Below are 21,416 nucleotides of genomic sequence, written 5' to 3' on the forward strand. Positions count from 1 at the left end.
ATGTGTTTGATATTAGACAAAGTCCCTATACAGAATAGTGACTCAGGTTAGCAACTGAATAACCATTAGCAGCATTTAAGTTAAAGCCAATTTTAAGTTCTTCCTTCTCTCCAAAGGAAAGAAGAGTGGTTTTTCCTAAAAGAAAATCTTAAATTGAATTGGGTCGCTAGTATTCAGCCTAAAGCCCGCAAAGAAGTAGGTGCAAGGTTGGGGTGGACGATAATTAACCTTATTTTGGTTGTGCTCTGGCCGGGGCCTATAACTAGAACCCTGGGGTTGGTCCCAACAGGAATGCCCGTCCCACCCAAACCGAGTTGTAGGGTGAAAGGCAGACAGTTGTCTCCGTCCTTCCAAGCCACTGTGGCTGTATTTCTGGTCTTGAGAGATGCAGATGAAGTGGTGTGAAGGGTTGGGCTTTTTTTTTTGTTCCTAAAAATGCAACGAACAAAAAAAAAAGTACAACAATCCAAACCCAACCATCTTGTTGCGCGCCAGCTTTCTTCCCGGGTGGCTCCACCGGGGACGGCACCGCCTCCGGCCGCCCGCAGTCCGTCAGGCCCAGCCCACGCGTCTTAGCGAACGCCTTCAGCTTCTCAGCGCCCAGGCTCGGCCGGCTCTGGACACCGCGCTTCTCGGCGCGCGCAGCCCCTCTGGAAGGGAGAGAAGCGAGCAGCCCGGAACCCTCCCCTCTTCCAGGCGCACCGCGGGCGGTGGCAGTTATTGTTGGCGGTTGTTGGCACCGGAAGGACTCCCGCCTCACCTCACCCGCTGCCCCCCCACCCCCACCCCGGGGAAAGGCGAGACCCGGGAGACGGAACAAAGGCGAAGCCCGGCCGAGGAGGCGGACCGAGGTGCCGGGAGAGGAGGGCGGTGGGGCGGGGCACGCCTGGCGCCGCGAGTCCATTTTGCGGCGGTGCTCAGCCGGTAACGCGCGGTCCCCGCGGCCGGAGGACAGGCGGCCGCACGGCTCCAGGCGGGGCCCCTCCCGCGGCCCCCGAGGTCCGAGATAAGTACCCGCCGGGTCCCTCTCAGGGAAGGGGGGGTGTGATCCTCGGACCTGCCGCGAGGCTGGGGACTTGCCCTGGCAGGACAGCGACCTGCGTGGGGGGGGGGGGTGGTTCCCGGAGAGCTCAATTTGAGCTCCATTCCGAGCTGCTCAGCGGAAACCAGCTGGGCACTGGAACAAGGCGTGAGATGGAGCGGCGTGCAGGGGGCGTCCGCTGGGCCCGTGCAGCGTGTCTGTGCCCCAGAAAACCTGCTCCGCTACGGATTATGCCTGGCTTCACTGCCAGCGCCTCGGTATCGCCTAGGAAAGAAAAGGCGACCATGAATCATAAATCGGAGCACTCGGCCACTTTCTGGCACTGAACCTGGGGAAGATGCCTGGCGCCGGGGGAGGGCGCCCTAACCGGGAAGCTCCTTAGTACTGCACAAAGATCTCGTCATGCTCCTGGCTTTTTCACCAGGTCCTAGCACGCTGGCTCTATTTGTGCCGGACGACTGAAAAATATTGAGGGTCAAGACTAAGGATCCTGTGCAAATAAATGCATAACTCTCTTCTTTGTTCTTTCTTTGCAGTAGCCCCGTGAGAAAAAAACACAAACCTGATTGCTTTGTCCTGGGAAATAGTAACCCTGACGAATACACCTGCTGGCAGGGGACAGAGGTAAACTACAATACTTCTCCCTACATTAAGAAACCAAAAAAGCACCCAGTTTTTTTTTAGGTCCAGAACCATGCAAAATTGAACTATGTGTAGAATGTATGTGTTCCCATCCTCATGGGTGGTCTCTGTACTTTTCGTATTTTTTCAAAACTCAGGATAGATTCAGTATTTGGAAAATATTTATGTAGCAATTAGTCGATATGTATTACAGTCCACAGATTTATATTGAAAAGGAAAAGAGAGGCCTTAGCATTTCTTTTTTTTAAGAAGATTTTTTTTCCTTCTCCCATACCATGCTGCTAGGACTTGTACAACAATACTGAGTTTTTTATACAATAGGTATTTTAAAAGCAGAATTTCATTTATATAGCCACTCCTTCTGGTAGAACTTGATGGAGCTGTTGATTAACTGGTTATATTTGTCTTACACAATGAGAAGATACATTTCTTCAGGCTCTCCTTTTCTCAAAAATACCATCTTTTTTGCACTAGCTGAGATACTGAAGCCTCCCTAGTAAGTCCTTCCATAACACCATGTTATTCTTTCAGTTCTATACATTTATGACAGGTTGGTTACCTGGTCTTACTTGTACCACAGCTATTGTTCAGATATGCCCATTTCCATGAAATGGCTTTGTACCTGCTATCCTATATAATGCTTTACCTGTTCATGAAATTGAATTTCAAGAGAGTCCGGCTCTCTTTCAGGACCTTTCTTGGTTAATATACTCATGCTCTAAAATAACACTTTAAACGTGAATTTACATTTTTTGTATTTGTACACAACTATAACTAATCCACCTTACATTTATATGGTTTAGCAATTTACAAAACTGGCACACGTTACTTAATCTTCCCAAAAGCATGATGATGTAGATAATGTAAAAATCCTCATTCTATGAAGGCTAAAACTCCTGCTTGAAGTTAGGTATTCAGAGACAGGTTCAGTGCTCTGTTTCCTCTACTAGTGAGCCTGTTATAACCTAATTTGTAAAAATCATAAAATTTTAGAGGGGTATTTAGAGAGCCATGATTAAACTTCTCCATTTTATGAATGAGAACACTGAATTCTTGACCCACTTTCTGGATAGTGCTAAAAGTCTAAGAATTGGGAAACTCAGGTCCTGTGCCTAGCTTGCTGTATATAATTGGGAAAGCTCCACTTATGCGGGGGGGGGGGGGGGCTCAGTTTTTTTCATTTATAAAGTTAGGTGTTTTCTAGATGGTCTCTAAAATACTTTTAGACCCAGTACATTTTATTCCTACCCCATAACTTTTATTACCATATATTCCCTATACATATTGGTAATCCTAAACACATACTAATATTAACTGCCTTAAACTGTTTTATATTTTAAATTTGGGTAGGTATGGTAAAAATGTATGCCTTATTCTTGGTTTTTTACTAAACTATAAAAGTATGGTTCTGTTGTAAGATCAGGAACTGCATGGAGAAGTGGGGCACTCATACGTTTTTGGTTAGAGTTCATAAATTTGAATACCCCTTCTAGAGGGAAACCTGGCAATCTTTTCAAGGTCCTTAAAAGTGTTTTCTACTCTTTGACACACCTAACAGTACACTTACAGGAATCGTCTAAGGAAATAACCAGAGCTGTGGACTAAGACTTTTCTACAAGATGTTCATTTAAATGTTATAATGCAAAAGACATATAGCCAGTAAGAGCATCCATAAGATGAACTATCACAATTTAGAAGAATATATAATAATAGGGGGAAAACATGTGATTAAGTAAGTAAAAAATGGTGGACACAAAATTGTGTGAAGCTACCAGTTTTGTTAAAATATGTATGTACACAAACAGAACACACACAAGATTGGAAGAAATAAAACAAAACAATAATAATGGTTATTCCTTGCTGATGTGATTATGGGTGATTTTTCCCCTGTATTTTCTGTACTCACAAATTACTTTTATAGTTTAAGAAAAACATAAAAGCTGGTTGCTTGGATAACTTCTCTAACTTCAGTATGGAGTCAACTTTCTATGTCCTTTTCATAAGGCATTTATCATACCTTTTAGAGGAACAATATCTTTGTAAATGTGCTGTATTTCTGAATTTAGGGCAGGAATTTACTTTTAGCTTATATTTCATCTTTTTAAATATCATTAGGTCATTGGATTATTCATTCTTGTTATTCATTGAAGACACTGCCATCTTCATTACCTTGGCCTTGAACTCTGGATACCAGAATGGTAGTGGATGAATAGAGTGCTATGCCCACTCCTCATAACCAAATACAGGCATCCTCTGACATATAGAATAGTTTAATTCCCGTTAAGCCTTCTATAAAGCAAATTCCTATAAGCTTTAAAAAAAAATCATTTCCATTATAGCTGGAGACATATTACTAAGGAAAAGTTGACTGAAAATTTTTGTTGATAGTTTATTGTCTTTCTTGTGGCATTAGTGCCACAAGTATATTCTACTGCAATAGCCTGGTTCCCCATTATAACTCCATGGGGAGCTTTTTTATTCCCCCTGCATATTTGTGGTATTGAATATGAGCATGGAGTGCCAACATAGTATATATAATATAGCCAACCAAAAAATTGCTTAAAGTTTAGCATGATTGGCTTTCTACTTGATATATTCTGTAGCTCACATTTACTTTAGAATAAGATGTATACATAATTCTACACTGAGCAAAAGGACCTTTGTTTATACTAGTGACATTTCTAATAGGCATCTCAGAAGTAAGTTCTTAAGTTGATAAGTAGTGCTTATCAGTTTATCTACAAAATGCCTATTTTCCCTTCTATGGTATTATATATAACATAAGTAACCTCACTTATCTAGATAAATCATGCTGGCTACCTACCAAATGTTAGACTTTGATAGTACTTTCTGAAAGCTGGCATTAACCTGAAATACAGATTTAGATGATGACGGAAACTTTTTAATAGATACCAACCAATAGAGATTGCCAAATTTATGGTTGTAAAAGAAGACAAGTGGTTTTAGGGGTAAAAATTTACATCTTCATTAAACCCACTTACGTTTATTTGAGAGAAAAGAGACCAGACATTTCTGGTTTGACCTTTCCATAAGTCATTAGTTCCAACTTAACTTAGTTGGAACTCTTAACAGATAAAGATAAATATCTGAATCTGGTTGGTACTATAGTAGGAGAATAATTTAGTCTATATGTATGTTTTCCTCAAATTCAGACTCATTCGAATGGATTTCATCTGGGTGGCAGAGAATGGGCTTCAATACTGTTTGGAAATCACACAGACTTCTGTGGGGTTTTTTGTTCCTAAATTTAAAATAATTTTTTGAAGTAATCTCTAGATTGAATTTACGACCCTGAGATCAAGAGTTGCATGCTCTACTGACTGAGCCAGCCAGGCATCCTCCCACAGACTTCTTGATAGTTGTACAGAAGTGGGATAGGGATATCTGATTGAGCTGGTACCTAAAACCCTACTGATATAATGCTGTGGATTACAGAATAATAGCTGGGGTAATTATCAAGAGACACAAGGAAAAGATGAAAGGGAAAGAAAGGTAAGTAAGGTGAAGAGGCAGGTAAGGGATAAAGAAAGAATAGGAGGAAATCAAAAGATTGTACACCTTGACATGGGGAGTATGATGACTTAAGAGAATAAACAAAGGAAAGAGTCAAGGCAAAATAGTGGTTCAGAAAAGAGAACGAAGGAAGGGAAAAACCCATGTTTTTCCTCTGACTGGACTAACTAGTAAGGGTAAAGACCTGGTTTTTATGTTTTTGAGAATGTTACCGTAGTCCAAAACCTCTGTGAAATTGCTGAATAGGTGGGTCTTCCTGGCTGATGGACCTTTTGTTCTAGCTTTATTTTGTCCTACTTATCAGGAATCCTACTAGAAATATGCTGTGGGAAATTTTAACTACTAGTTCTAGGATAATGCCAGAAAATGAAAGTTTCTTATTGTCTTACATTGACACATAAATAACTTTTATATTGTGTTTGTAGAGCCACATAACAATTAGACAAGCTGTTTTAGACACTATATATATCTTCATAGTCCTTTTTTGAGATTCTTAAACTCACTTTATCCTGTTTTGATCATATAAATTATGGAACAGTCTCTAAAAGCGAGAATAAATTATAATTACACATTGATATGGAGCACTTAAAACAAATATTTTATAAATAATTTTCATACATTATGACTTTTAAAACAGGTATATAATGAGGAGAGAAACTGTAATATGTATATGTGGTTTGTCAAAGGCCACTGTCTAAGAACCAGACAAGTATGTCAGCCTCCTTATAGGCTTGGATCCAGAGATTCTCAGTAATACATTTTTTTTTTATAAAAGATAAAACAATACTATAGCAGATCAAACTCTTGTAAAGCTTATCATACTTCGCTAATAATGCTTCTGAAGTTTTGCTTTTTAAGCTCAATATGGTTTTCCTTTTTTTTTTTTTTTTTTTTTAAGATTTATTTATTTGACAGAGAGAGACAGCCAGAGAGAGAGGGAACACAAGCAGGGGGAGTGGGAGAGGAAGAAGCAGGCTCCCAGTGGAGGAGCCTGATGCGGGGATCGATCCCATAACTCCGGGATCACACCCTGAGCCGAAGGCAGATGCTTAACGACTGAGCCACCCAGGCGCCCCTCAATATGGTTTTCTTATAATTGGTCTCCCTTTTTAGTTTTTTCCTCAATTTTTTTATTGTAAAAATTTTCAAATATACAGAAAATTTGAAAAATACAATAAATATCCTTACATCCTCTACCTAGATTCAGTAACTTGACCCTAAGTTTCAAAAAAGCATTACTAGTGGATCTCCTACTAGCAGAATACAGTATACTACTTGAAAATAAGATTAATATGCTAAGAGAAAGTTCTTAAAAAAAAGAGTGATCCCTTTTATTCCAAGCATTGTTTCAGGAAAGATTGATGGTTCCCAGTTTAGTTGAGGTTTGTGTAATTTAGTTTTGTCTGTGAAGTGTGTTTCAGTATTTGCTATGTAGTTTCATATTAGGTATCTACTTTGGAATTCCTGAATCCAAAGATGCCTCAAAGCAGGATGGAAATTTGATTTAAATCCTTAAGATACAAAGTATTATTAACTTTTCTTTTTGTTCTCTAATGGGATCTGGAAGGAAATCATGGGTAATATCTTGAACAACTTTATATTCCTGCCAATTAAATTCAGAGGCTTAATAGGAAAGTTTCTGTCAGTTTTTTTTATTAAAATTAACTTTTGTTTAAGAGTCAATAAATGAGCACCTTTTGCATTATAACATTTTGAGTTGATCATTTAAAAACAAGGGACTTGTAGGAGAGAGAAGTCTAATACACATATATAGGTTTTGCTTCTATTTTAAGTCTACTTTCCTTTATAAGTATTGACTTTTCCATTTTTAATATTCTGGTTATCATGTTTCAGTTTTCATTTGTAGAGACTTGTTGCTATATACCCACTCGAGGTAGGATTGATGAAGCAGTTTTCATAGTCTACCTTGAGTGCAGATGTCATGAATTTTTGCCTAAAAGTAAATCTGTGGTGGTGTTATACAGCTATGCATTTGTCAAAACTCATAGAACTGTATACCAAAAAGAGTGAATTTCATTATATGTAAATTAAAAGTATATTTAAAAATACACATATGGCAGGAAAATGAGGTTGAAAATGAAAGGTGGTAGACAATTAGGTATATATTTACTACTTTGTTGGTATAAAACTTGGGAAAGTTCTGGGGCGCCTGGGTGGCACAGTGGTTAAGCGTCTGCCTTCGGCCCAGGGCGTGATCCTGCCGTTATGGGATCGAGCCCCACATCAGGCTCCTCTGCTATGAGCCTACTTCTTCCTCTCCCACTCCCCCTGCTTGTGTTCCTTCTCTCGCTGGCTGTCTCTGTCAAATAAATAAATAAAATCTTAAAAAAAAAAAAAAAAAAACTTCGGAAAGTTCTAATTGGTGGGTAAAACCGATTTTTGTGCTTCAAAATTTAGATTTTCTTGGTTTTCAGAAACATATTCAAAGGAAAAAAATGAATCTTGGAAATGTGTTTGCTATTGTACACTGAATTTGACAGTGCTTAAGTTGAAATTTTATTACTGGAGAGCAATAATTTTGTTCACATAAAGTTTCTTGACTTCTGTATTGGTAAAGAAAATCAGCTGTAGAAAAGAGGGGATATGTTCTTTAGTTCCTACAAAGGAGTTTGTTTTATTGACTTCTCCAGATTTTTATGTGTTAGCCATACTTAAAGAAAAGGATCTACGAGTTCCTTTACTGCAAAATATACTCTTCACTTAGTGAGCCTAAAACCTTATTAATTATGTATTTTCCTTTAAAACTTGAGGCAACAAACTTTCTGTGGTTTTTTGGATTTGGCTGTCTCATTCTCTAAAAGTTGGCTGTGGAAGTGGTCACATTAATTTGGTCATAGAGAAAGTTTTGAGTATAAAGAGAAGAAAAAAATGTTTAGCTTTTAAAGTTAACAGAAATAAGAATCTTTATTTTTTTATTTTTTTAAAGATTTTATTTATTTATTTGACAGAGAGACAGCCAGCGAGAGAGGGAACACAAGCAGGGGGAGTGGGAGAGGAAAAAGCAGGCTCCCAGCAGAGGAGCCTGATGTGGGGCTCAATCCCAGGGTCCTGGGTTCACGCCCTGAGCTGAAGGCAGACGCTTAACGAGCCACCCAGGTGCCCCAGAAATAAGAATCTTTAAATTATAAACCAAAATTTGTAAGCTGCATCACTAAAAATGGAACTGGATCCACCATAATTTTGATGCAAATTTTTATTTTTTGAAAAAAGACTTGAGAGAGAAAGAGAGAGCACTAGGGGAGGAGCAGAGGAGCAGAGGAAGAGGGAAGTAAGCAGAATTCCTACTGAGCAAGCAGCCTTAAGCCTGGCTTGATCCCAGGACCCTGAGATCATGATCTGAGCCGAAATCAAAAGAGTCAGTCACTTAACCAACTGAACCACCCAGGTGCCCCTTGATGCAAATTTTTAAAAAGGGACTTTCTAAATAGTTTTTTCCTCTGGTTCATTTTCAGAGCTATAAGGTGATTATGGCTTTGGGATGACTGTTTACTACTAAATTTTTCTGTGTGTGACATTTTCCTGTTTATTTTTCATACTTGATTGCCTTAAAATTCTTTTTGGCCCCTATTACAGTATGTATTTCAGTTTTCCTCAAAGTTTCCCTTTGCCTAGGGTGCCCATTTTTTCCCTCTGTATCCCAACCACTTGGTATTCTTTGTTTTCCCTCTTACTTATTTAATATGCTTGGATAAGATTCTCTGGAAATATTCCTTGCAAGAATGAGTAAATTAGTTTACTTTATTGAATGCTGCCCCCTCTTACTTTCCTGTTTCTACTACCTTCTCCAAAATCTAGTTTTAGCATAGAATTCTTAGGTGAAAGAGGACAAAGAGGAGTAGAGATGATAAAATATAAAACCAGGACTAAGGTAGGAGGATCATCAAAAGTTTTCCTTCTTTGTTCTAGAGTCAGAATTTTTTAAAAGATTTTATTTATTTATTTGACAGAGAGAAAGAGAGAGAGAGAGAGCAAGCACAAGCAGGGGCAGCAGCAGAGGGAGTTGGACAGCAGACTCTCCACCAAGCAGGGAGCCTGATGCGAGGCTCCATCCCAGGTTCCTGGGATCATGACCTGAGCTGAAGGCAGACACTTAACTGACTGAGCTACCTGGCACCCCTAGAGGCAGAATGTTTTACAGCTGCTTCATAACTTCTCTCAGGGAGCACACTAACCCGTCTTTATAGCCATTCTCCTCCCAGTGCTTTTAAAAGGTTTTATGATTTCTTATGTCATGAGAGATTGTTCAGAAAGATCAGCTTATCACGTATTTTTGCCATATGACATTAAATTTGACAGAATAATCTTTGCTTTAATTCTGCATATAATTTTATTATAATTTATTATACATATATCTCTCACTACTTAATGTAAAGCCATAAACGAATTAATTAGCCTTACAAACTCAGCTTATTTTTTAAACACTATTTATCTTCTAGATTCTAGCTCTAATTGTGATTCTTAAAATTACTGCTAAAATTTATTTACTTATTTTTGATTATAAGATTGTCTATAGATTATTAGATCCTATCTTATTTATCCGTTTGGTGGTAACATGACATAATTTGTCCCTCAGTAAGCTGAAGAGGACATAGTTAGCACTATATTTGGTTTTAAAACTTTAGGGATAGAAGTTTTAAAATGTACATTTTAAAATAATAAACTTGAACTGAGAAATGGTATTCTCTAGATCAGGAATCTCAAATTTTTTTTGTCTTAGGACAACTTCACACTCTTAAAAACTGAGGATCCCAAGAGTTTTTGTTTACATATGTACTGTATGTAGATATTTACTATATTGGAAATTAAAACAAAATTTAAGATATTCATTTAAAATAAAGATAAACCTATAACAATAAACCTATTACATGTTAACATAAATAATTTGTATGAAAAATAACATTTTCAAAACAGTTGTGAGAAGAGTGGCATTGCTTTACATATTTATAGATCCCTTTAATGAATTGCTATTAATAGATTATAACTGGAGTCTTTTATCTGTCCCTGCATTATACTTTTATCATTGGTAAGAAATACCATTTGATTTCCTTGAAGTGAAGGGATTATTTTGTTCATTTTTGAGACGATGTCTGCTTTACCTAAGTCTGAATAGCCAGTTTTTCATTTATTCTTTAAATAAAAATTGTGTTCGATAAGAAAAAAGCAGCTGGTTCAGATTACAACTCAATCACGTAAGTGCTTTTTCTCCAGACAATATCTGTTGGGTGCCGCAGAAATGCTTTGTTTACTTCCTTTTTTTATCACTCAAAATATTAAAAAGGCATGTACACACTGATCAAGATCTAAAAAAAATGTGGGGCGCCTGGGTGGCGCCTAGCAGTTAAGCGTCTGCCTTCGGCTCAGGGTGTGATCTCGGCATTATGGGATCGAGCCCCACATCAGGCTCCTCCACTGTGAGCCTGCTTCTTCCTCTCCCACTCCCCCTGCTTGTGTTCCCTCTCTCGCTGGCTGTCTCTCTCTCTGTCAAATAAATAAATAAAATCTTAAAAAAAAAAACAACCAGAAAAATGAATAATTTTGGCTGCTTCATAAAGAACATTCTTGAATGAGCCGGCTACCACCACCTGCATCGTGGGTGTGTGGTAATGAAGAATACAGTAACTTGTAGTACAGTTTGGTGCTGCCTTTGCCTTGTTTGATTCCTGCTAAGGCTCCAGCAGTGTCTACTCACCATTGCTTTTACAGTGCAGTTGTCAATATGGTGCCAAAAGCAAATATCTCAGTATTACTGTGAAAAAAGTATTGAGCTTCACAAATGACTTGAAGAGTCTTAGGAACAGCAGATTTCTGCCCACATTTTGAGAATTGATGCACACTAGACAGTTTTGGTGGTTTAAAAGAAAACTTCATTTAATTCTCTGAAGAATGAATTGCAACTCTCAGGTTTTTACTATTTTAATAATTGTAATCTTGCTTTTGAAATAGAAAAATTTGCTAGTTTTTAATAAAAGCCTGCACAAGATGCATGCTTGAATTTATATTTCTATGCTTCTTTCTTTTAAATAGCATACCATTTTATAATTGTGGGCCCAGACTAAAGAGCTCATTCTATTCAGACACTGAGTAGCTTTGTTTCTGACAGCTAGTAGTCAGCTTTCTGTTTTAAAACAATCAGTTGGGTCCTGCTGGCTCAACTTGCAGTTGTCCTAGACCTAACCCTATCTCAGCCAAAGACTGTTGTTGGAAAGCCCACACAAAGGCCTTGTGTACAGGGAGTCCTGCTAATAAGGAGTGTGTTCCAGTCCCAGCAGATTAAATCTGCTTTGGTGTGCATTCCCTTCCTAAATTTCTCACTCATTTCCTTTGTTTGCCTGGTTATTTCAGTGAGAGATCATTTTTAATGCCTCTGAAGATAGTTTCTTCTGATTATTACATAGTGGAGGAGATGACTGGAGTTAAATTTTTTCTTTCTCTATGGTAGGATGTGATGGAGCTGCTTGAAGAAGATCTCACGTGCCCAATTTGTTGCAGTCTGTTTGATGATCCTCGAGTTTTGCCTTGCTCACACAACTTTTGCAAAAAATGCTTAGAAGGGATCTTAGAGGGGACTGTGCGGAATTCCTTGTGGAGATCCTCTCCATTCAAGTGCCCTACATGCCGTAAAGAAACTTCAGCTACCGGAGTCAATAGCCTGCAGGTTAATTACTCCCTGAAGGGTATTGTGGAAAAGTATAACAAGATCAAGATCTCTCCCAAAATGCCAGTGTGCAAAGGACACTTGGGGCAGCCTCTCAACATTTTCTGCCTGACTGATATGCAGCTGATTTGTGGGATCTGTGCTACTCGTGGTGACCACACCAAGCATGTCTTCTGTTCTATCGAAGATGCCTATGCTCAGGAAAGAGATGCCTTTGAGTCCCTCTTCCAGAGCTTTGAGACCTGGCGTCGGGGAGATGCTCTTTCTCGCTTGGATACCTTGGAAACTAGCAAAAGGAAATCTCTACAGTTACTGACTAAAGATTCAGATAAAGTAAAGGAGTTTTTTGAGAAGTTACAACATACATTAGATCAAAAGAAGAATGAGATCCTGTCTGACTTTGAGACCATGAAACTTGCAGTTATGCAAGCCTATGACCCAGAGATCAACAAACTCAACACCATCTTGCAGGAACAACGAATGGCTTTTAACATTGCTGAGGCTTTCAAAGATGTGTCAGAACCCATCATATTTCTGCAACAGATGCAGGAGTTCAGAGAGAAAATAAAAGTAATCAAGGAAACTCCTTTACCTCCCTCTAATTTGCCCACAAGCCCTTTAATGAAGAACTTTGATACCAGTCAGTGGGAAGACATAAAACTAGTAGATGTGGATAAACTTTCTTTGCCTCAAGACACTGGCACATTCATTAGCAAGATTCCCTGGAGCTTTTATCAGTTATTTGTGGTAGTCATTCTGCTTAGCTTTCTTATTTTCTTTGGTCCCACTATATTCCTAGAAGGGTCTTTATTTGATGAATTCACAAGTTGGAAAGACCATCTCTCAAACTTCAGTTCCTATCTGATTAAATCAGCTGATTTTGTAGAACAATCAATGTTTTACTGGGAACAGGTGATAGATGGGTTTTTCATTTTCAGTGAAAGATTTAAGAATTTTACTTTGGTGGTGCTGAACAATGTGGCAGAATTTGTGTGCAAATACAAACTATTATAAAATCTGTTGCAAGTGTGTAGTTCTCTGTCTTTTGTTAGAAATTTGTTAAAGAGCTGAGTGGTAGTTCAGATTGGGTCAAAATTTCAGATATTTTCCTGCAAAAGTATTCCTTTCAAAAATAATGTCCTATACGTGTTGTTCAAATTAGGTAGCATAAGATAAATGTGGGATTTAATAGTAAGTCCTGAACCCTCCATCCGTTTTAAAGAGTGCTTTTGTAATACGCTTCCTACCCCCACCCAGTACTGGTTGTGTTTATGCTATGGAAAAGAGGTGAGAGAGCACAAGATCTAATATTGTGTAAATGAGGTAGTGTTACAGTGATTGTTCATTTAAGCATGTAATAAAGACTACTCTCGTAAAGCAACTTTTTTGGAGACTGGACATTCTTTTAAAAAAGGAAAGATATGGGTGGGTTGGACTTCAAATTTCTCTAGATTTGGATTTCTAAATTTTACTTTTTTGCTAAAATGTACATTTCAGGTAAATAAAAAGTGGCATAATAGGTTTACATTTTTAGGAGGGTGGAGATTTCAGCTTGCCTTTTTCTCCTTCGGTTCTATAAATTTATCACCAAAGAATTCAAAGGAAATGTTAGGTGGCTGTGCAAGCAAAGGCATAGGTTAAAAAAAAAAAATTCTAACACATGGCAAGAACAGGAAATGGGAAAGCCTTCTTTTTACTGGCAGCTAAGTGTTGTGTTGTTCCAAAGTATCGTGGCAACTGTGCAACCAAACCAATCTACCTACTTGCTTAACATCTTTTTAAAGAGTAGTAAGGTTAATTTGACACTAGATGGAACAATCTTTCAGCTATTATAAAGTGCAAATTAATCAGCTAAAAACTAATATTTGTTAACTAGAATTTAAATAAAAACTTAAAAAATAGCAATACATACATATATACTACTGGGGGAAAAATAAAACACTAATGCTCACATGAGATAAAGATGTCCTACCTCCCACAGATTTTTTTTTTTTTAAAAGAGAACTAGGTAGTTTTTTTTTTTTTTTTTGTTTTTTTGTTTTTTTTAATTTATTTGAGAGAGAACAAAAGCAAGGAGGAGAGGCAGAGGGAGAAGCAGACTCTCCACGGAACATAGAGCCCGTTGCAGGGCTCAATCCTAGGACCCTGGGATCATGACTTGAGCTGAAGGCTGATGCTTAAAGGACTGAGCTGCCCAGGTGCCCCCCCAACTCCCACTGATTAAAAATACTTCATTTTTTTCATCTTGCTTAGAATCCAGATGAAAAGAAGCATTCTCATCCTAGAACTGCTCTCTAGTCCCTTATTTCTGTCACGGAACAAGACATTCCTTGAAAAGCCCAGAGTGTCTTTACCCCAACCTTTAATTTGGTTGAGAGGAGGCAACAGAAGAATTCAGCTATGGGAATAAGAGTCAGATTAAGCTGCTAGTTGAGGTAATGGCTGTTTCATCCATAACTGACAATTCATAATTTAGCCACTAAATTGCTAAAGCATTCATAAATTATGATAATGTTTCTCTGTAAATCTTAACTTCTGCCATGACAACTCATTGTAGATAAGAGGTCTGGGGAAAGGGGAATGCTTTTCTGCTCCCAGCATTTTTTTTCTTTAATTTTTCAAATCTTTAAATCTTTTTTTAAAGATTACTTATTTGAGAGAGAGGGAGCAAGAGAGAGAGAAAGAGCACAAGCGGGGGGAGGGGCACAGGGAGAAGGAGAAGCAGACTCCCCACTGAGCAGGGAGCCCAACGTGGGGCTTGATCCCTGGACCCCTGGATCATGACCTGAGCTGAAGGCAGATGCTTAACGGACCGAGCCACCCAGGCACCCCTGCCAGTACTTTTATTAAAATAGAGATTTACAATAGGTTTTCATGGATTTTTTTTTTTTAATGGAATACAGGAAAGGGATCTACCTGACGTCTATCCTTAGAAATATTGGCAGTTTTTCTTAAACAATCCAGTTCCTCATCTGTTGCTTTTTCATTTTGTATACTGCAAGTTCCTAAGCAACTCAAATTTGCAAACACAGCTATGGATACACTATTTGCTTTACAGTAGTGACGTGGGAATCTAGGTCTCGGTTTTTGTTATTTTCCCCTCCCCTCCCATTTCTTAATCATATATAACTAGCAACATTTATGGCTAGAGGTTGATTTACAAGTCTGTAGCCTCTAGTTTGAAGCAAGACAAGGATGAGTAGTCAGGAATTGGTCACTTTGAATGTGGGAGGGAAGATATTCACAACAAGGTTTTCTACCATAAAGCAGTTTCCTGCTTGTCGGTTGACACGAATAATAGACGGCAGAGACGAAGAATTCAAGATGATTGGTGGCCAGATTTTTGTGGACAGAGATGGTGTTCTATTTAGTTTCATCTTAGATTTTTTGAGAACTCACCAGCTTTTACTACCCACCGACTTTTCAGACCATCTTAGGCTTCAGAGAGAGGCTCTTTTCTATGAACTGGATCCTCTGGTTGATCTCTTAAACCAAGAACACCTGCTACAGCCAAGACCTGCTATTGTGGAGGTGCATTTCCTAAGCCGAAACACTCAAGCTTTTTTCAGGGTGTTTGGCTCTTGCAGCAAAACAATTGAGAGGCTAACTGGGAGGATTACAGTGTTTATAGAGCAACCTTCAGCACTGACCTGGAGTCGTAACTCTTTCCCTCCTCAGATGACCTTACTTCCACTGCCTCCACAAACACCTTCTTACCATGACCTGGTTTTCCAGTGCGGCTATGACAGCACTACTGATAACCAAACTGGAGTCAGGTATTTTGTACTTTGAAGCATCTCTCTTCTATATCAGTTCCTCATGTTTCCCCTCAAAACTGAAAGTTTCTCATGGTTGAAACTTTTCTTGGAAAAAATTATTACTCAAATGTTTTGGGGGTAATAAGTAGAGTTGGATAGAATGATCAGATAATTATTGTCCAAACTGGACTATTTTTCAGATCAAAGAGGGTATTGTTATTATGTGGGACAATAGGAATAAACCAAGACTGTCCAGGGAAAACTGGAACTATGGTCATTCAAGTTGTAAGAGGAAATAATTTTATAGATTATGTTCCATTGCTAGTGAATTTGGCTTAGGACTGAGACAACGCCTTTTTTCCCCCCAAGAGATTCTTTTTAGTGGCTGGCATACAGTAAAGTCTCAGTAGTTTCTCCTGATTTCCTTACACTCTACGTGTATTTGTTCTTTTAGTCTTTATGATTTGACTACTGATCTTCCTCCATCTCACTTTATTTTTAAACGCCATTAAGGCAGATATATCCCATAGCAAATTTGATATCCTATTACATCTTTGGCACTCTTAGACAACTCAAAATATTGGGATAGGCTGTCAGTATGTTAAGGATAGTTGCTCCTGAGTCAATTATTCACTTTCTCCCCGTGTTGTTCTTGGCTGAACACTAAGGCTGATTTCTACTCTTCCGTCAGGGACACTTTTTTTTTTCTCCTTAAAAATGTCTTAATGCTGTCCCATCATTATTTTACTAACTGTGAAAGCTGGCTTTAATTTTCAGGAGGAAAAAAAATAGTCCGTATATGTTCTTTACTGATACTATTTAAAATGTTTTTTGGGGAGGAGAAAAGGTAGACATAGTTTGTGGTATTTTCTTGACTTCAGCAGTTGCCATCAGGAACTATCGATGTTTGCCTCTCCTACAACACACCCCTTTGTTCTACTGACCAACTGAAGAACACTGGGCAGTATGACAATTCTTCAGTTTCTACACTTAATAATTTCCTGCCCTCCCAAAAAAGGTTGAAATGTCACTTTGGGAAAAGGGAGCCAGTTAAATTAATAGGCTGACTGTGAAGAGAACTTAAGACCCTACCTTTATCTCAAAGTGTTTTAAGATATCTCTGTATACACCTTTCTTTTCACTAGTGGGTGCTAACATGAATAATTCAGAAGGGAAAACTATTACCTTTTTTAAAAAATTGATTTAAAGATTAAAGATCTTTGAAGATCCCTTAAAAAAAAAAGACAGCAACCCCAGGAAAAATCGTACAATTAATTTTAAGAAGAAACATGCAAAGTAAAAAGATCCTGGAAATAACAAACACTTTAAAATCTATGCACATGGAGAAAATAATTGAAAAAAATATGCTGAAAAACAAGACTAAAAACTAAGGTTGGAATATTCTTGTATGTACAGTGCCAAGTGTTTTCACCTTTGCTAAGTGTTTGTGTTTTAGAAATAGTACAAATTTTTTTCATTTTAATGTGAGAAGGGCATTATATTTAAACTTCCAAAATAGATATTCCAAAACCAGAGGCTCTTTTAATAACTATTTTTTTTCATCACCAAATGGTATTCTTTTCATTTGCTGGAAGTTCAGAATTTTTTTCCATTTCATAAGTGTTTATGATTTTTTTCTATCATACCAATTTCAAAGTAGAGATGGAGAACCTGACTAAGGGGACATTACTGGGATTTTGGGTGACTGGATGAAAACTCTGGCCCTGAAAGGCCCACCTTAGGTACATAACTGCCTGGCTAGCCATCATTTTTATTTCTTGCTCACTCCCTGTTCTGAATCATCCATTCAGATGTTTTTTGAAGGTGGGAAGTGGAGGAGTAAGCCTGGATGGCTCCTAAGAGTCTGGTGTATCATCCAGCTGTTCAGTATGTTCTTGTTAATCTAGCAGATTGCTCAGTTACTATCTCTCAAGTTCACAGTATGAGAAATACTTGGCTTGATCTTGCCGAAGACCATTCATATGATACCACATTATCAAGCTCAAGTTATGGTCATAGGATTCTAGAGTCTCTTTGGTAGCTAGCCTTTATTCTATCTGACCTTTCCTTTTTAAATGGGATCAAATGGAAAAGTGTAGTTGCCTTTTAAATTTTTAAAATAAGTTTTGATTTTCTATTTCTCAATGCATTCTTCTATCCTTTTTTTCTGCCTTAAAATCTTTCATTTCTTAATTTGACCTCTTAGGGAATAAAGTACTATGGCTCAGTGATTTATTGCAAGCGCTTGGTAATACCTACTATGTATTATTTGTATCTTAATGTGAGATGTGCTATAACTTCTCTTTAACAAATGTTTCTAGGCTACACGATCAAAATCTGGGGTTTGGGACTAGATGGAATGATCTAATGTGAAAAATGTGCTGTATCAAACATAAACATTTTTTGATATGTACTTTGTACTTCTATAAATCTTACAGTATTTTCTTTGCCTAAAATTAATTTCTAAACATGAGCTACAATAACTACTCTATTTTAATCATAATTAAAAGGAGGCAAAGGATGTCCTAAAGGCTCTTTTTATGCCATAAAACTACAGAGAATTTAGGTGCTATGTGGAAGTAATTTAAGTTAGTCTTTTCTTCACATCTCATAAACAAATGGTGAGAGGACTCAAAGACATAAAAATATCCTTGATGGTATTTAAAGGGGGTAATATAGCTATATCTATGTAGACATGTTGACATTATTAAAACTAACATACAGCCAATCTGAAAAGTTCAGGTTGGCTTTTTTCTTGAACTATATGTATTGGTTCTATAGAATATCCTAGGAAATACAAACATTTGTCATTTTGACTCCAGAGGCCTTTTGACCCCATGCTTTACTCTTTAACAATGGATAGTTATTGAGTAAAAATTGACAATAAAATCTTGACATTTTTTATCCGCACAATTGTACCTGAAAAAATGCATTTGATAGAAATAAGTCACAAAAGAAAAAAATTGTAATGTCAGTATTAATAATGGGTAGAATTAGATCTAGGGGGGAAACTAGTGTATAAAATATTCATTAAAATGATTAAATCAATTCATTTAGTTAAGCTGATTAAATGATATTTAGTAAATTGAAAACAAAAATTAGAAATAGTTAAATTATATAAAAAATTAAGCTAATTTGCCTGATCAAATTGTTTGCTCCAGAAAATAATTTCTCAATGAAAATTCATCAGTCTTGGTTATATTCCTAAATGTGGATTTAAGTGACTTTGGAGATCACAAGAAGGTCTCTATTTTCAGCACCCTGAAATTACTAATTTGGATTTATAAACAAAGTCTTAAAAAAAATCTGATCAAAAATGGTATGATGCCTTTATTTGAGGTTATAAGTCAACTTGATGTGTTTAGTTTTGCTAGTTATTAAAGGGATGCTTTATAATCAAACATGTGTTGTGTGTCCTAGGTATGTTTCTATAAAACCTGATAACCGAAAATTGGCCAATGGAACTAATGTCCTCGGCTTACTAATCGACGCTTTATTAATGGAAGGCTTCCACTTAGTCAGCGCTAGAACATTATCCTCTGAAGACAAAAGTGAATGCTATTGCTTTGAAAGGATAAAAAGGCCTGAAGCTCTCACCATGAACAAAACATTGAAACCAGAGACTACCATCACGTCAGAGCAATCTCAGAAAAAGAAATGAGGTTCTCTGTTCTCTTTTAGAGTAAAGAGAAATTGCCATTTTCTTGTTTGGAAATTCCATATTTATGGCATGTATGTTAGTCATATATGTACTCATCTTAACTTTTGGTCTTGTCTCCTAGCGCGCCATCTCCGGCAACCATACCTCAACAGTGCTTTAAGCCACACTAACTGCTTGCTGCTCTCTAAATAACACTGTGCACTTGGTGCTCTGGCATATGCTCCTTCTACCTTCAATGCCTCCTTCCCTTTCTTTTCTTCATGAACACTTACACAGCTCTTAAGAATGGGTTCTGGAATCAGACTGCTTGATTTCAAATCCGAACTTAAACAGTTACTACCTATATGACTTGGGCAAGTTATTTAAGTTCTCTGTGCCTCAACTTCTTTATCTATCAAGTGGGGATAATGTTATCTCCTTCTAGGATATGTGAAAATAACAGGAGATAATGTAAAGTACTCAACACACTGTCTGGCACATGGTAGACAAGTAACTGTTAGTGATGGCAATGATGATGATGAAGAAAAAGACTGGTAGCCTGCTTTCAATTGTACCTCTTCTGTGAGGCATTTGTTCCCTTTTTTCCCAGGGATATTAATCAGCCTTTTCCTCTGTATAGACTTATATGCCATCATAAAAACAAACTTTTTTCACTTGACTGTGAGCTTAATCCACTCAAAAGTTTTAACAATACTATGTGTCAAGCACTACTAAACATTTGGTAAGATGAATAATAACTGTTACTAATTAGCACCTACATTCAGTGAAAAGCTTCTGAATAACCTCTCCTAACATTTAAAATATACATATACTATGACTTAGTGATTCCACTTGTAGGAATTCCTTATATATATGTGTCATTTTGAGCACTAGGATAAACATCGAGAAAAGGAAACTTTATGTCAAAGAGCACCAAACACCCAGTAGGGTTAAAAACTTGCACGGAAGCAGTTGAGTACCTTTTTAAAAAGTACAAATTAATTCATTAAAAGATGTACATTAAACATTTGTTAGACAACATACTAGGTTTTCAGAATTAAAAAATGAGTAAGACAAAAATTCTTATTCTCAAAGAGCTCACATTCAAGAAAGAAAGTACATCATCATAACAGGAAAAGATTAGAAATAGACTCAAGTTCATCAATAGGGAATGGGTAAATTATGGTTCACACAATGAAATACTATGTAGCCCTTAAAAAAGAATAGGGCAACAGTTTACAAACTAAGGAAAGATTGTCAAATATTTATAAGTGGAAAAAAAGCAAAGAGCAGAACAATATATAAAGTGGGAAAATAGATTCCCCTTGTGTGTGTATGTGTGTGTGTGTGTGTGTGTGTGTGTGTGTGTGTAGTTTCCATTTGTGGGAACATACTCATTTTCTTATACATGCATAGAATTTTCAGCAAAGATACAGGTCACCTATGTAGAAGGCAACAAGGTGAGTGGGGTTTAGGTGTGGAAGGAAGACTTACTTTCACTAGATCAGAGTAGATGTATTATCTATTTAAAAAAAAAGGAAAGGAAGAAGATACACCTGAAAGACTGTGTGTATGTGTGTGGGGGGGAAGCGATTTTAGGGGGACTATAATGGCATAGTATGGCCTATTATCTTATACTGATACAAATGTTAATCTACTACCTTTCCTGTGAAAGCCCTCCACTTAGTAAAGAATTTGCATTCCATAAATTTCTACCAATTATAGATTTGTGTACTAGGTTGTAGAGAAGAAATAAATATTTTAAAAATTTCCCAACAGTATCTCAACAGGTTATGTATAATGTAGAAGCCAAATACTTCAAGATTAGTAATGTCAACGTTAGCAGTTGAAAAAATGACCCAAATAAGAGAAAAAGCCCTATGAATAAGTATTTTGTTTTTGGTGGCACTTATCCCCTTTTTTCTGCAAAAAAGCCAATTTAGTTGTTTTAGTATGTCATCTTAATTTTGGGGATGATGAGTTTGGTTCCCTTGCTAGCACCATATTCTAGGGCACAGTATTTCTATTCTGGTAAGTTTTTGACATTTTGTGATTTAACTAGTTGGATATAGTTGGCATGGTTATATATGCAACACTGTTTAATTCTGTAGAGAGCTTTGCTGA

The 21,416-nt window shown here is 37.4% G+C and overlaps 2 protein-coding genes and 1 long non-coding RNA gene across 3 annotated transcripts in view; 2 read left to right on the forward strand and 1 right to left on the reverse strand.

Annotated features, from left to right (window-relative positions):
* Positions 1-858: 858 nt before the first annotated feature.
* Positions 859-13,275, forward strand: TRIM13 (tripartite motif containing 13). The gene is made up of 3 exons (XM_045796861.2): positions 859-999; positions 1,579-1,666; positions 11,679-13,275. Exon 3 carries the CDS (start codon positions 11,685-11,687, stop codon positions 12,906-12,908), a length of 1,224 nt encoding a protein of 407 aa, XP_045652817.1. The 5' UTR covers positions 859-999; positions 1,579-1,666; positions 11,679-11,684; the 3' UTR covers positions 12,909-13,275.
* LOC123791871 (uncharacterized) overlaps positions 1,124-21,416 on the reverse strand; it is a 70,754-nt gene continuing 50,461 nt past the window's right edge. Inside the window, exon 7 of the long non-coding RNA XR_015725964.1 lies at positions 1,124-1,306. This is a non-coding gene — a long non-coding RNA (uncharacterized LOC123791871). The remainder of the gene's footprint in view (positions 1,307-21,416) is intronic.
* KCNRG (potassium channel regulator) lies at positions 15,017-19,581 on the forward strand. The gene is made up of 2 exons (XM_045796865.2): positions 15,017-15,670; positions 19,073-19,581. Exons 1-2 carry the CDS (start codon positions 15,090-15,092, stop codon positions 19,311-19,313), a joined length of 822 nt encoding a protein of 273 aa, XP_045652821.1. The 5' UTR covers positions 15,017-15,089; the 3' UTR covers positions 19,314-19,581.

Source organism: Ursus americanus, chromosome 10 (genome assembly GCF_024610735.1).
Source record: "Ursus americanus isolate L20-20 chromosome 10, mUrsAme1.1.p, whole genome shotgun sequence".
Classification (NCBI taxonomy): Eukaryota; Metazoa; Chordata; class Mammalia; order Carnivora; family Ursidae; genus Ursus; species Ursus americanus.